Source organism: Choristoneura fumiferana, chromosome 12 (genome assembly GCF_025370935.1).
Source record: "Choristoneura fumiferana chromosome 12, NRCan_CFum_1, whole genome shotgun sequence".
NCBI lineage: Eukaryota > Metazoa > Arthropoda > Insecta > Lepidoptera > Tortricidae > Choristoneura > Choristoneura fumiferana.
The window spans coordinates 9,361,041-9,374,724 of NC_133483.1; the positions used below are offsets into that span (position 1 = coordinate 9,361,041).

Consider the following 13,684-nt stretch of genomic DNA (forward strand, 5'->3'; position numbering starts at 1 on the left):
GATTAAAAAAACCATAAGTCAAGAGCAGTCAAAAGTAGGATGTTCATACTGAGCATATATTTCTTCACTATAAGAGGAACTCACAAAATAAAACCCGAGTCCATTTGATATAAGGGCCAACTTACTATGGAAACCCGACTATGGCCTTTGCAACTTTCTAGCACAACAGTTAGCAAACACTAAACAAAGCCGCAGATGGACGGAAAAACATTCCAAAACTACATTCCCTGTGTAGGACTTCGGAATCCTATAAATAAGTAAACCTAAACAGAAGAAAGAACGTCTTTAAATTGCTGAAAACCGTGTGTAGTTTATTTGTATAATTTTATCTGACCTGAAATATACACATTGTTGGCGACCCGACGGCTACACTGCTAAAAGCTGTGCCTCCTGTGGAATACTAAAAACAACTCTGAAAGTGCTACTTTTCAGAAGAGCGATTTTTAGTTTCAATAACCTAACCAACAGAAAGTTGGAAAACCCCCGACCCTACTTTGTCACTTCAAAGTTCAATATCTCAAAAACGGCTTAACCGATTTTGATGAAACATGTCTAAGAACCATTGCTAGAAAACCTGATTTGAAATAAATAAAAACCGCATTCAAATCGGTCTTCCCGTTTAAGAGCTACGGTGCCACAGACAGACAGACACACACAGACACGCAAAGCGGTCAAACTTATAACACCCCTCTTCTTGCGCCAGGGGTTAAAAATCACTTTCAGCAAAAAAATTATAAAGAAACGTTAAGCAGTCTTTGGATTGTCAAGGATCTTGTTGAGATGTAAAAATAATGCCAGAACAAATGAAAAAATCTAAAATGTGTGTATTAATACAGATGAACATAAACACAATAATATTAACACTATAAATTAAAAACATTAAAACTATTTAGGGCACAAAATACGTGACCCAGTACTAAATACACACAATACACAAGTCTAGGTTGTCTAAGAAGAGACAATTGGATTTGTAAGTTATGTCGACATTATAAATGTAAATGCAATGACATTTGAACCAAAGGATCACATGGAATTACTCGTAAATTAATCGAAAAGAGAATTTGCGTAAGACGTGAATTTATTTGTAGTTCATAATTACTTGATAAGATATATCTTGGTTAAATTTTTCACCAACTTCAAAAAAGGAGGACGATCTCAATTCGAGTGTATGTTTTTTTGTATGTTTGTTACGCGATAACCGCCAATTGTGGGCCAAATTTCAAAATTATTTTTAGTTCTAAAGGACATACTTCCAAGGTAGTCCCATTGACACCAAGTCAGGATCTGATGATGGGATCTTTGAGAAATCGAGGGCAACCCTCGAATTTTTAAGGCACACCTATAGCGATTTTGGCATTTTTAACATCAAGTCAAGTAGGTATATTTACATTCAGAAAGTATCATTTGGTGAACTGGACCCTGATGAAGAAGACTGTAGGTACCGGTACTCTGTTATAAAATGATATAACTAACTATGCTGTGCTATGCTGTGCACTTTTGCGAATCTACGTTCTATTGCTTGTCTTGTCAAACATAATTTCATATAATATAATCCAGTCAAATTAGGAGATTCACTTCGAAATGAGAGATAATAAGCTGGAATCTCGTATACAGCTTAATTTTGGTGTCCTAAATGTTTTCTCAAAAGTCACATTTAATCTCGAGTCCGCGTCGTAAGTTATTCAAGGTCATATGTCAAAAAAGTCAGTTTTTTGCGATTATCTCAGTTTCTATAGCTCCTACCTTCCGGCTCCATCATCAGGACCTCGGATATCGTCTAGGCCCAGAGTACTATAACAGAGTATCATAATCTTGCATTGTTACCAATTATACATAAGTGTACTAAATTTAAGCTTAATCGCATAAGCATAAGCATAATCACAGACTAGGAAGTGGTTGAAAAATGGTTTGCAAATTTTGGAACCTCACTTACGTATTTTCTGAAAAATTTACATACCCTATATAGGCACATTGCAAGTTAAATAAAAAATAAAATAAATTGTTTATTGTTAATTATATTATATCTTAATGACTTAAAACTTTATACAAGGTTTTATTCACTGAGATTCACGATTGACCTTGTCTCAGTCAGTATGGCTGAGCGCTTCGGGCTCTTTGCCCTATATCTCAAAAACGGTTGGACGTACGAAAAATTTTCAACACAATATTTGTTCCAAATTTAATGTTCTACAATTTTGTATTAAATGTTTACATCACTGGAGCTAAAGAAACCGAGATAATCGCGAAAAACTGACTTTTTTGACATTTGACCTTGAATAACTTTAACGAGGTTAAATGTGACTTTTGATACTACATTTAGGACAATAAAATGAAGCCGTATACGAGTTTCCAGATTATTATCTCTCATTCCGAAATTGACCCCTTCTCATTCCTTAAGTGGCTGGATTCATAGTTTTTAAAAGGTTTCATCGCCGTTGAGGTTATAATATATAATGGGAGGAAAACTAATTTTCATCACACTTGCTTGTAAACAGTGTCGTAACGTTGCAACCCCCCAAATAAAACCCTCGACCTTAATGTGCTTGTAATGAAACCCGTGGTCGGTAAATGATTCATTGCGTGTACAAATTTTCATGTCAAGAAGCCCAAGGTCGGTAAATGAGTCAATGTGCGTACTGATGCTACTGCGCCGTGCCCGTGCGCGCGCTGCTGCAGGACCACATGCACACACACGTTGCGGCGCGTGCTGCGGGAGAGGGAAAGGGAGGGCAGCGCTGCCAAGAGCGCAGCCTCCTTATCGCCAATATTTGGAACAATTATATTTATTTTAGAAATATAAAAAATTACTCGCAAATGTGATGAAAACATTGTTTGTCGCACGAGTGGTACTAGAATTACGAACATCGACTCATTAAAGCCCTTAGTCTTCAACTTTGGGCTTCTAATAGAGTCTGGTTCGCTATTCCTTATTTACCGCCCTTAAGACACAATGTACTATTACCGTTCAGTTACCTTCCGAAAGGAAATTGTATCAATTACAAATTCATTATCCAATTCTTTGTCTTCTATTTCAATAGTCAGTTTTTATGAACATTGTGGTTACAATTTTACTATGTTGATTGTTTCTGTAAATTAATTTGCATAAATAAATAAAACATTATCCCTTTGTCAAAGTACAAAGTTAATTAATTCCAATAGGTAATTTAGTCGTCGCGCTATTTGTAGCTACCAAAGGAATTTTGGAAATGAAAGTTTTTGAAACAATTATAATTATGTATTTAATTATGTTTGTCTAGCGTAAATTTTCAAGATTTCAAATTGTGAAACTCATGGTAGAAAAGGGTGCGATTAATGTACGATCGAGTATTCGTGGCCTCGGAATATACGGCAATCCTCGTAATGCACGAGTTGATAATATGGCTAATTACATGAGGTCATGAATTATCAAGTTATTGACTACTAGCTTTTGCCCGCGACTTCGTCCGCGTGGAATAGTAACTTTGGAAAGTGTTTAAGTTATTTAGGGTACCTATTCTGCCAATAATAGGACATAGAAACCTCTACGGTTTACTGAAAATAAGCTATTTTAATACATGCTTTATATCTAAACTATTTTTTTTTGTTCTTCCATTCGTTCTAAAACATAAATATTTTGCGGGTAGCCATATTTTAGCAATACGACGTGTATTCTACCCTGCCAACACAAAAGGACTAATTCTTCATAGTGAACTCTTGACATCTTACGTCCTTTATTGTAAGTTAGGAGGGTGGGATTATAATTAAGACGTCATTCTTACTAAGCATAGCTACACATTTTTCCGATAAGTATACTTATAGTAAATTTGTTTGGAATTCCTTAAGAACTTTCATCCCCATATTTTCAAGTATGAAAAATGTCGAAATGTGAAAAGAGCCGGAACAAATGTTTTTTAGGGTTCCGTACCTCAAAAGGAAAAAAATGGAACCCTTAGACCCTATATCCCGTAAACGCGCGGAGTATGTATCGAGTTGAAATTAAAACCCTAAACTCAGGTCAATAGTCCTGGAAGCTGTGAAAAAATCGAACTTCTAAGTTAACGCAATCAAAAGCTACAGTCATTAAAAAAGTGTTTCCATACAAATCGCCTTAACTGAAAAAGGTTTAGGGTACTTCTGGCTGTCCTAGAAACTTGGAATTTTGTATAAAGGTAGCTCTATTAGCAATTTTTTTTCCTAACACTGGATATTCATTCATAAATACCTACGTACGGAACCCTTGATGCGCGAGTCTGAGTCTAATTTAACCAGTTTTTTTTGTTCTTATCGAATACCTAAACATAAAGATTCATCGATTTATCTTTGATAATGACGACGTTCCATATAAGTTTTCATCCCCTATTTCATCCCCTCGCAGGTAAAATTTTCAAAAACGCTTGAACAAATATCTATTTAATTTTTTATAAGTGCCCAAATGCAAAGTTTCATAAAGTACAATCGATTTATATTCGACAATGACGACCTTCATATAAACTTCCATCCCCTATTTCACCCTCACACAGGAAGAATTTTAAAAAACGCGCGAACAAATATCTATTTATCTCTTATCACGTGCCCAAATGCCAAGTTTCACAAAGAACCATTGATTTATCTTCGACAATGACGATCTTTATATATAAACTTTCATCCCCTATTTCACCCCCATACAGGAAGAATTAAAAAAAACGCGCGAACAAATGTCTATTTATCTCTTAAGCACGTGCCGAAATGGCAAGTTTAATAAAGACTCATCGATTTATCTTCGATAATGACGACCTTCCATATGAACTTTCATCCCCTATTTCATCCCCCCACAGGTCGAATTTTCAAAAAAGCTCTTACAAATACCGACTTATTTTTTATTAAGTTCCTAAATGCCAAGTTTCATGGTTTTATCTTCGACAGCGACGAACTTCCACCATATAAACTTTCATCCCCTATTTCAACCCCTTAAAGCCTCTTTTTCGCGATAAAACATAGCCTATGTTCTTTCCCATGGTCTATTCTATCTCTGTACCAAATTTCATCCAAATCGGTTCAGCGGTTTTGGCGTGAAAGCGTAACAGACAGACAGACAGACAGACAGACAGACAGAGTTACTTTCGCATTTATAATATTAGTATGGAAGTATGGATTGTTGTGTATTTCGGGTCGAAATTTACTATGCATAAGCCGCGTACTGACTGAGCGAGCCGCCTCGCGAGGCAAGCGCATGACGCATGATTCTGTTCGACACATGGCTCAAAATCGCACCGAAAATGGCTGCCGCGCGAGGCGGCTCGCTCAGTCAGTACGCGGCTATACATTAACGGCACTGGTAGAAAATACTTAAAACGAATTGATTATGCTTATTCTCAAACGAATAAGCATAACATTCGCATGTTAAAATAAAAAGATAAAAAAGTATGAAATGAAATCGTTTAGTGCATTACCACAGGTATATAAATAAGATATTCGTGTTTTGGTGTGTCTTTTCATGGTCTACCATTTTCATGGTGTACAATATTTAAAAATTAAAAAGAAATGCAAGTAGGTATTTACCTATTACAAAATGATATAAAACAAAATTAAAAATTATATGTCCAGCATTAATTGGGAATATCATTTCATATTATAGAATATATTAAGGTTGTTACATAGTTCAAGTACGTTACATTTCTGTGAGAGTTCTTTGGGACTCATGTATCATAAAATGTAACAGAGAATTGAGTTTATTTAATAGCTGCATTTTAATTCGTCTTCAGATGGTAACTTTTTGTATCACTATTTGCGAGAATTAACTTAAAATGTCTCTGTAATTATTATAGAATCATTTTACGGTAATCCCCATATTATAACATTTGCAATGATATCAAAACTAGAAAGACGTCGAAAAATCGGTAAGTACTTAGTGTTTTTAATGAAAGTTTACTATGATGCCATACAGGGATCACGAGTAAAATGACACTACAAATAGGCTTATTACAACCGAAAGCGCTTGTTTACGCATCATTTCCGATTCAATCTTGAGAAAACTTCAACTACACACTTGATCACAAAATATACATATATCTTAGAATTAATCCAAACTATTTCTGCAGGTGGTTGAAATAGTTAGTGACTGAACACCGCATGTTTTTTCAAGATTTTTTAATTGTGATTGACAAATGCTTCCATGCTTAATCGATCTTTAAAATATATCTCGTTAAACGCGTGACTACATTTAATCAAAAAAGCCGATAAAAAATATTTACAGGTGTGTTTAGTTAAAAAAACCTAACCACCAGCTCAAATATTTCGGATATATTTTAATATACCTATTACATTATAAAATAAACAGATTTTCAATACGTCAAAACTCTAACAAAAGATCCACCAAAGTCTAAAGCTGTTCATAACTGAACTGTAATAATGGGTGTTGCTACGTTAAGCTGTGATTTATTTTTTCAACCAATTTTTTTTTTTCTAATTTGGATCACCGGATTTGGTTCCTTACTAAAATGCACCACAAAGGTCGTTATTTGAATATTTATTTTGCTAACTAATTATTCAATTAAACTTTTAATCGCGACAAGTTAAATCGCGATCAGAAGAATTATCCATTTATATAAAATCTCGAATAAAAGTAGAAAGACACTCATTATTTGTGCGTAAAAACATTTCAAGAGGTCTTGTGTACACACAATATAATTATTGTAGTTTCAGCAATGTTTTTGATGAGCTTCCGATATTTTAATACAGTTACTGTCATCACATTCACTGCAACAATAAGGCTATTTAAAACTCGCTTTACATATATCATTAACATCCACCCATTATTTCATTAATACTAAGTGTCATCGTTATATTAAATATCCTCACACCATTATGTTCATTTAATGACTAAACTTAAAAAATATCTTACTAGTAGGTACATCAACATATCACAAAACTAAACTTAAAAAATAAAGTCTTTTGCTAGCATTCTTTTGTTTTCCCGCTACTTATTTTTGTTTCACAATCCGCATCCTTTTGGGTCTCTCCATTCATTGCGCTATTAATTTTAATATTATTATTATTAATAACATCTTTCCTAATGCAACCATTTTGAGCTATCTTGGTGTTTGATTTAACATAGTTCACATAATAGAATTTACCGAATAAGTACAAAAAGAGACCAGCGTTAAGAGAGAGCAAGAAGTTGATGAACTTAGGGTAGTTGCAGTCGCTGAACATTACAGAGAAGTTGTGGTAGAAGATGATGCAGAATTGGATCTGAAATGTAAAATAATAGAATGATCAGGATTAAAAAGTAAAATATGATGGAAATATTATATTAAAGAACTGGCAGATTTAAATTATTCGTAAGCAAACTAAGACTAAATGCCGATATGCCAATATCAACTGCTTAGATTTTTACTTTCATTTAAAGTAAGTGACATCCAAGAATTATGATTTTAAATAAATGTGAAATAATCTGTCTAAAGCAATTATTAATGATTACATAAAGCAATTACTAAAGAAATCTAGTAATAGGTACTTACCAACTGTAAGGTAGTAACATGTTTCTTCCACCACAGGTACTTCTGGTATTGAGGCCCAAGACCGGAGATGAGGTAATACGTGTACATGATGATGTGAATGAACGAGTTGATGACGCCCAGAAGAGTGCCGTGACCACCTATAAGATGGTTAAAGCATGATTGAAAAATCGGCCAAGTAAGTTGCGCACAGTCTAAGATACCATGACACGCGACTTTATATTCCATAATTATAAATACAAGTAAACCTAATAAAAGCGTAATAAAAATCATTGGATCATTATCGTCATCGTAAAAAGTTCATAGTGATTGAATTCATATCTAAATATCTATAACTCATCATCATCTTAAAAAGCAATTACCGTACATAAGTAAAAAACTTAAGAAGATGACTTGTTGTATGTAGTAGTGCACAGAATTGATATGGGACTTTAGGACTTTTTGCGAATATGGAGCGTCGACTTATCTATACGGACACTTTACTAGGTACTAAATACAATACTACAGTGGCCCATTTCACGATGCTACAAGTTAAAATTTACAAGTGGTAGTCTCTTTTCAATGCATACTGTTAAACAGTCTACCGCTTGTAAATTGTAACTTGTAGCTTCGTGCAATAGGGCATACTCGTAGGTCATCTTCTTAAGTTTTTACCTATACCGACCGAGCGATGATAGTTTTTTGTTATATTCGCACGTTAGTAATTATTAGGATAAGGATTGTATTAAAAACAAAAATTATTAATTAAATAAGCAACATATAAATGACACTGCAATTGCTTACCTGGCAAGAACTTCACTCCAATCCAGGCGCAAATAGGCATCATGAAGTGATGGTATAAGTGGAGGAATGAGATTTGCCGGTTCTTTTTTCTTAATACGAAGAAGATGGTGTCCATGAGTTCAACGACCTTAGCCATGAAGTACCACCATACTGCTGCAGCCATCTGTAAATTGGAATTTCTTACTAAATAATAATGAGCCTAGGGTCTTAACTACTTTTGTTTATTTGTTGTTTATACTCTTTATTGTACAAAAAATCAATACAAAAAGGTTACAAAAATGTTGTATGTACTTTTTTTTTTATTCGACTGGATGGCAAGCGCGCAAGAGGGTCTCCTGATGGTAAGAGATCACCAACGCCCATAAACATCTGCAACACCAAGGGTATTGCAGATGCGTTGTCAACCTAGAGGCCTTAGATGGGATACCTCAAGTGCCATTAATTTCACTTCACTTTTCACGTCACTATAAGGCTTTTGTAACGCAAAAGGCGCGAAAGGGACACAATTTTTTATTAAGCCTCCTTTATCCGTTTGTCTCAAACTGTATCTTTAAGATCTTAATAGTTAGGTAGACATTAGGAATTTGCACAAAATAACTATATAACTAGGGGAAATATAATAAAATATAATGAAATTAAAGCGCCATCCAAAAATCCCATCATACATAGGTAGCTTTCGGTGACTTTCGCTCAATTATAAATAATGCCAATAAGTAAGTGACAACTTGCCAGTGTGTGCATTAGAGTTACGGAATCCTTTATGTGCAAGTCCGACTTGCGTCTGGCTTAACTTTTTATTGATACAAAAATATTACAATACTATCATTACTGGACTCATAATTTAAACCAAAAGATATTTTTTTGGTAGTGCGTGTTTCCAAATTAAAACAGAAGAAAAAAACCGGTCAAGAACGTGTCGGACACGCTTGAAATAGGATTCCGTAGCCATTACGAAAAAATTAAGTACCTAGTATTTTTCTAAGGATTTCGTATTTTGTACGGAATATTCCGTGTTTAGGTATGTTTTATACCTTAGGCTGCTATTTACTCTTCAACTACTAATAATGCTCAAGAAAACTTAAACATCATAGTTTTACTTGTAAGTTTGATATACTTACTACCATCCTAAATTTTTGAAATTTTTTCTACCCACCGGTTTAAATTTTAGAGGGGGGGGGGAACGCTCGATTTTAATGAAAATTTGCACTTTAAAGTTGAATATTTTGCAAACAAATATCACTGAACCGCAAAATCGTTTTTGCAACCCCCTAATGGTTTTAAAAAAATTATCCAACGATACCCCACACTACAAGGATGGATGGGGAAAAAAATCACCCTCACTTTACGTCTAAAAAAATATATAACAGCATTTTTCGGCATACTTTAAAAATATATTCATGCAAAATTACAGCTTTCTGGCATTGATAGTCCCTGAGCAAAGCTGCGGACGGACAGACTGACAGACAGAGACATGGCGAAACTATAATGGTTCCGTTTTGCCATTTTGGCTACGGAACCCTAAAAACGCACTTAGCGACAAGTGAAATAATAACACGTGCTGGCCATTTTCGATATTATTTTGACAAATTAAAAATAAAATTTTACCCTTTGTGCCTTAGGGTTATCCGAATAGTCCACTGGTTGGCATGAAAAATTATAGTCATTCCACCAACCGGAAATCATACCCTGAAATGGAAGAGAAGGCATAATGTCAAATTCAGTCCTCGCATAAACTTCAGTTCACTTCGCAGAATGAGAGATCTTGGGTTTTAATTGAGCGGGCCCATAATTAAGCCACCGGTAAAAATAATATGATTTTAATAACAGAAGAAACACATCCTATAACTTGGCAATAACACTTTTTGCTATATTACAGCAAATGCTATGGTTAAACACACAGGCACTTCGTCGCAAAATGTTTCTCTTTACCGGTTCACTATTACTAATACGGTTGAATTCGATCAATAATAATAGACGATCAAAATTAAGTATTGCATTACTACGGAATCCTACACTACGCCTGGCACAAAGATACAGACGGTGATGACAATAATAACAACATGAACAAAAATAGTTAACATCTCACCTCATAAACCAAAAATACACTTCCCAGCACTTGTATGACATTGTATACCACAATTGTGTTCTTAAGGTCATATGGCTTCCTGTCTCGCATGTAGCTGGGACCGACTGAAGTGCAGAAGTAGAGGTAAGTTGCAAGGATGGTGAGCAAGGGACCCGGCCCAGACATTAGGGTCCAATCTTCAGTTCGGGGATCTGAAAAGGAAGAAAACAAAACATCGATTTAAATAGTACACGTAAGTAGATATCGGGGATGTAAGAGATATTCAATTTCAGATCAGGATATGGATACAAGAATTATACCTATTGATTTCGGATATGTTACGGATAGATGATGAAGGATTTTTTAAATTAAAATACATTAGCGTAATGATTTGAAATTATTCCTAGGTAATTTGGTATTACAATCATCCATCTGAAAATCTGCCGAAATATGACCGCAACCGAAGCTGAATTCGTTCGTGGGCTTTCGTGCGACGTATGGAAGCAATCGAACCTGTGCATTCGATTTATTTTCGGGGCTAGCTTATTACTCCGTATCAAGTTGAAAAGACAGTCATTTTTTATAGCTACCAAACTATCAATATATCAAATAACTGCTTGAATAAAGCTAAAGTGAACACAAATTTTAAAGTGTAAGGGAGCGGCCACACCGCTGCTTAAAAAAAGGAGTTCCAAAATAAACTTTGAATAAAACGCAATCTAATTGAATTTTCAAATGAGAAAATTTCGAATAAGTGTATCATTTTCATTTTAAAGGTGCGAATAGAGGTAGTCTAGTGAATGTTGGCAGGTAGATAATAAAATATGTATATCACGGTTATGGTTAAGTTATTCGTCAAAACTCCATTAAGTAGGGATGTGATCCCTAAAAAAACTTTGTCCGTCAATTTGATCAACATTGAATAGGTACGGTAAGATTTAGAAGCAGACTCTGCCGTATGAAGTGAAAATCAACAAAGCGCACACCACAAACCTACTATTAAGTAATTATCTTTTATACATGTACTCGTAGTTGGAGAAATTGCAGGTATTATAGACAACTTTCTTCATCAAGAACAACGTAGTTTATAGTAGATCGTCCTGGACAAAACCAAGTTTTCTTTAAATAAGTGATTTTATGCGAATGGTGAAAAAAAGGAGTAAAATCTTAGTTAGAATTCTTAATCGATCAATCATACATTGTTATCCTGGGAGCAAAAACAAACCAGGTAAAGAACACATAACAGAATGTCTGTTTGGTATAAACGGGTGTATTCTGCCTACAAGTTCTAAGCATCAAGAGGTTTTTCATATCCAGCTAAAGCAAAGCCAATCTTTTTAATTAAATATTAGTGTCCGACCGAAGTTTCGGTTTCGGTTTCGGTTTCAGCCAATTTCGGCCAATAAAGTGATTTCGGCCAGAATCCGGCTGAAACCTTCGGCCGGGCCGAAATTACTTCGCGGCTTCTCGCGGCTCTCGCATCGAGAGCGCTCGGCTTAATTCGGGCGCGCTCGGCCGGGTAGGTAATAGGTATAGGTAATGCATCGGCGGCCGTCCCAGCCGGGACCAGCGACAATAGTATGTATGCAATTTGTGACGTTTGTTTGTGAACCACGTGGCGCGCAACAAAAGATGATGAGTGTTGTTTATTTATTAAATTATTATTTACTTTTTAGAATCTGTTACTGAATTTTATGCTGTGATTAATGAACAATACGTTTTATATTAGGATTGTGAATTTAGTTTAGACGTGATAAGAATAGGTAGTTTGTTTTGAATAATATAATACCTATGCCGCAAATTAGTGAAGTCTTGATAACTGCAGTAAAATAATACCTTATTAACCCTATTACTATCCCTTACATATGTAGGTAGGTATGTTATTTTAAATAACAAGTAAATAACTCAACTTATAAAGTTATAAATAGCAGACATATAACTTATTTATTTGCCGCAATGAATTGAAGACCTACTCTTACCAAGTAATACCTACCTATTGACAGAAAAGTTGATTTATGTTAAAGTAGCATGAATGCTGTGATTTCTATTGCAATGTTTGACTTTGTCACACGAGGTATTATTCTAAAACTTTGATTAAAGATCTCTGATTACAGTGATAATACTATAATTTATATAAAAGTTGATTTATGTTTAAGCTGTGATTTATCTTGCAATTGACTTTGTCCAGGTATTATATTAATTAGGTAACTTTGTTAAAAAGCTTAAAGATTTGATTTGATTTGGTTTAAAATTTCATAATTTACCTCTAATTATATCTATTTTCATTAAAAACAAACGTTTTTTATTTTGTTTAACAAAAAAAAGTAACTGTTCTCATATAAGAAATCCTTGCAATAACCTTTTCCTTACGATTTGTACAGTAATTTTGAATATTTTGATACGTCTTCAAAAATTTCGGTTTCGGTTTCGGCCGAAATCAGAAAAAAACCGAATATTCGGTTTCGGTTTCGGATAAAAATCGTGTTTCGGTCGGACACTATTAAATATGTAACGACTTAGTAATAAAGTCAAGTATGGAGGTCTGATATTAGAAATAAAGTTGTCAAAATTTGAACTCGTAGCCATAAATGTTGCTTGATATAAGTGTTACTTCTGTTATTGCTTATTTGTCATAATCTTTCAATCTTTCAGTACTGTCAAATCGTTTTTGCTCCCGCGATAACGATGTACATTAATCATTAAAAGTTGTCCGAACCAGGAACTGGATACACCTTTGGCCTCACTTGCACTTTACATCAGTTGAGGCAGGGGTCAATGACGGTCAGTTATATGTAAAAAAAATATAGCTGCTTGATTTTGAACAGCAAAAAGTTTCAAAACTGGGCACCTACGCATCCGTAATAAAACCCGAACAATTTGCAATGATCACTGTTATTATCAAACCATCAGTCCGCTTTGGTGCAACAAAGTTGATACCAAAGTTAATGCAACTTCTTTCCCAATGCTCATTAACTCTAAGGTCGGGAGCTAGAAGAGCGAAAACAATTCATTTAAGTGTACCGAATAAATTTTAATGGATAGGTGACGTTTCGAAGGACAATATGATTTTATCTGTGGTTTGGTAAGATTATATACCTACATTTAGATCGTATGCTTGAGACCTAAGTAAGACTGCATTATTTGGACCATGCTGTAAGTAAGATCTACAGATTTGTTGTCTCATGTAACTTCTGACATTACTTTTAAGAATAAACTCTGTGTCAGTTTAAAGCGCTCGGTTGTTTTATGTAATAAACGCTGCCAGCGTTTGACGCGCGTCTAATCTAACCAATCACAATCCGCGCAATCAATGGCCAAACATGTGTTTGCAGCTGCGCTCACCCCGTAAGACAATTTAAGG

The 13,684-nt window shown here is 34.7% G+C and overlaps 1 protein-coding gene across 2 annotated transcripts in view; it reads right to left on the bottom strand.

Annotated features, from left to right (window-relative positions):
* Nucleotides 1–804: 804 nt before the first annotated feature.
* LOC141433255 (very long chain fatty acid elongase AAEL008004-like) overlaps nt 805–13,684 on the bottom strand; it is a 40,780-nt gene continuing 27,900 nt past the window's right edge. For both annotated transcript variants that reach the window (XM_074095216.1, XM_074095217.1), the window contains exons 3-7: nt 10,345–10,535; nt 9,864–9,944; nt 8,259–8,421; nt 7,479–7,615; nt 805–7,209 (exon numbers count right to left, since the gene is read on the bottom strand). In XM_074095216.1, the coding sequence (XP_073951317.1) occupies nt 6,913–7,209; nt 7,479–7,615; nt 8,259–8,421; nt 9,864–9,944; nt 10,345–10,535 (869 nt within the window). In that variant the 3' untranslated portion in view covers nt 805–6,912. The remainder of the gene's footprint in view (nt 7,210–7,478; nt 7,616–8,258; nt 8,422–9,863; nt 9,945–10,344; nt 10,536–13,684) is intronic.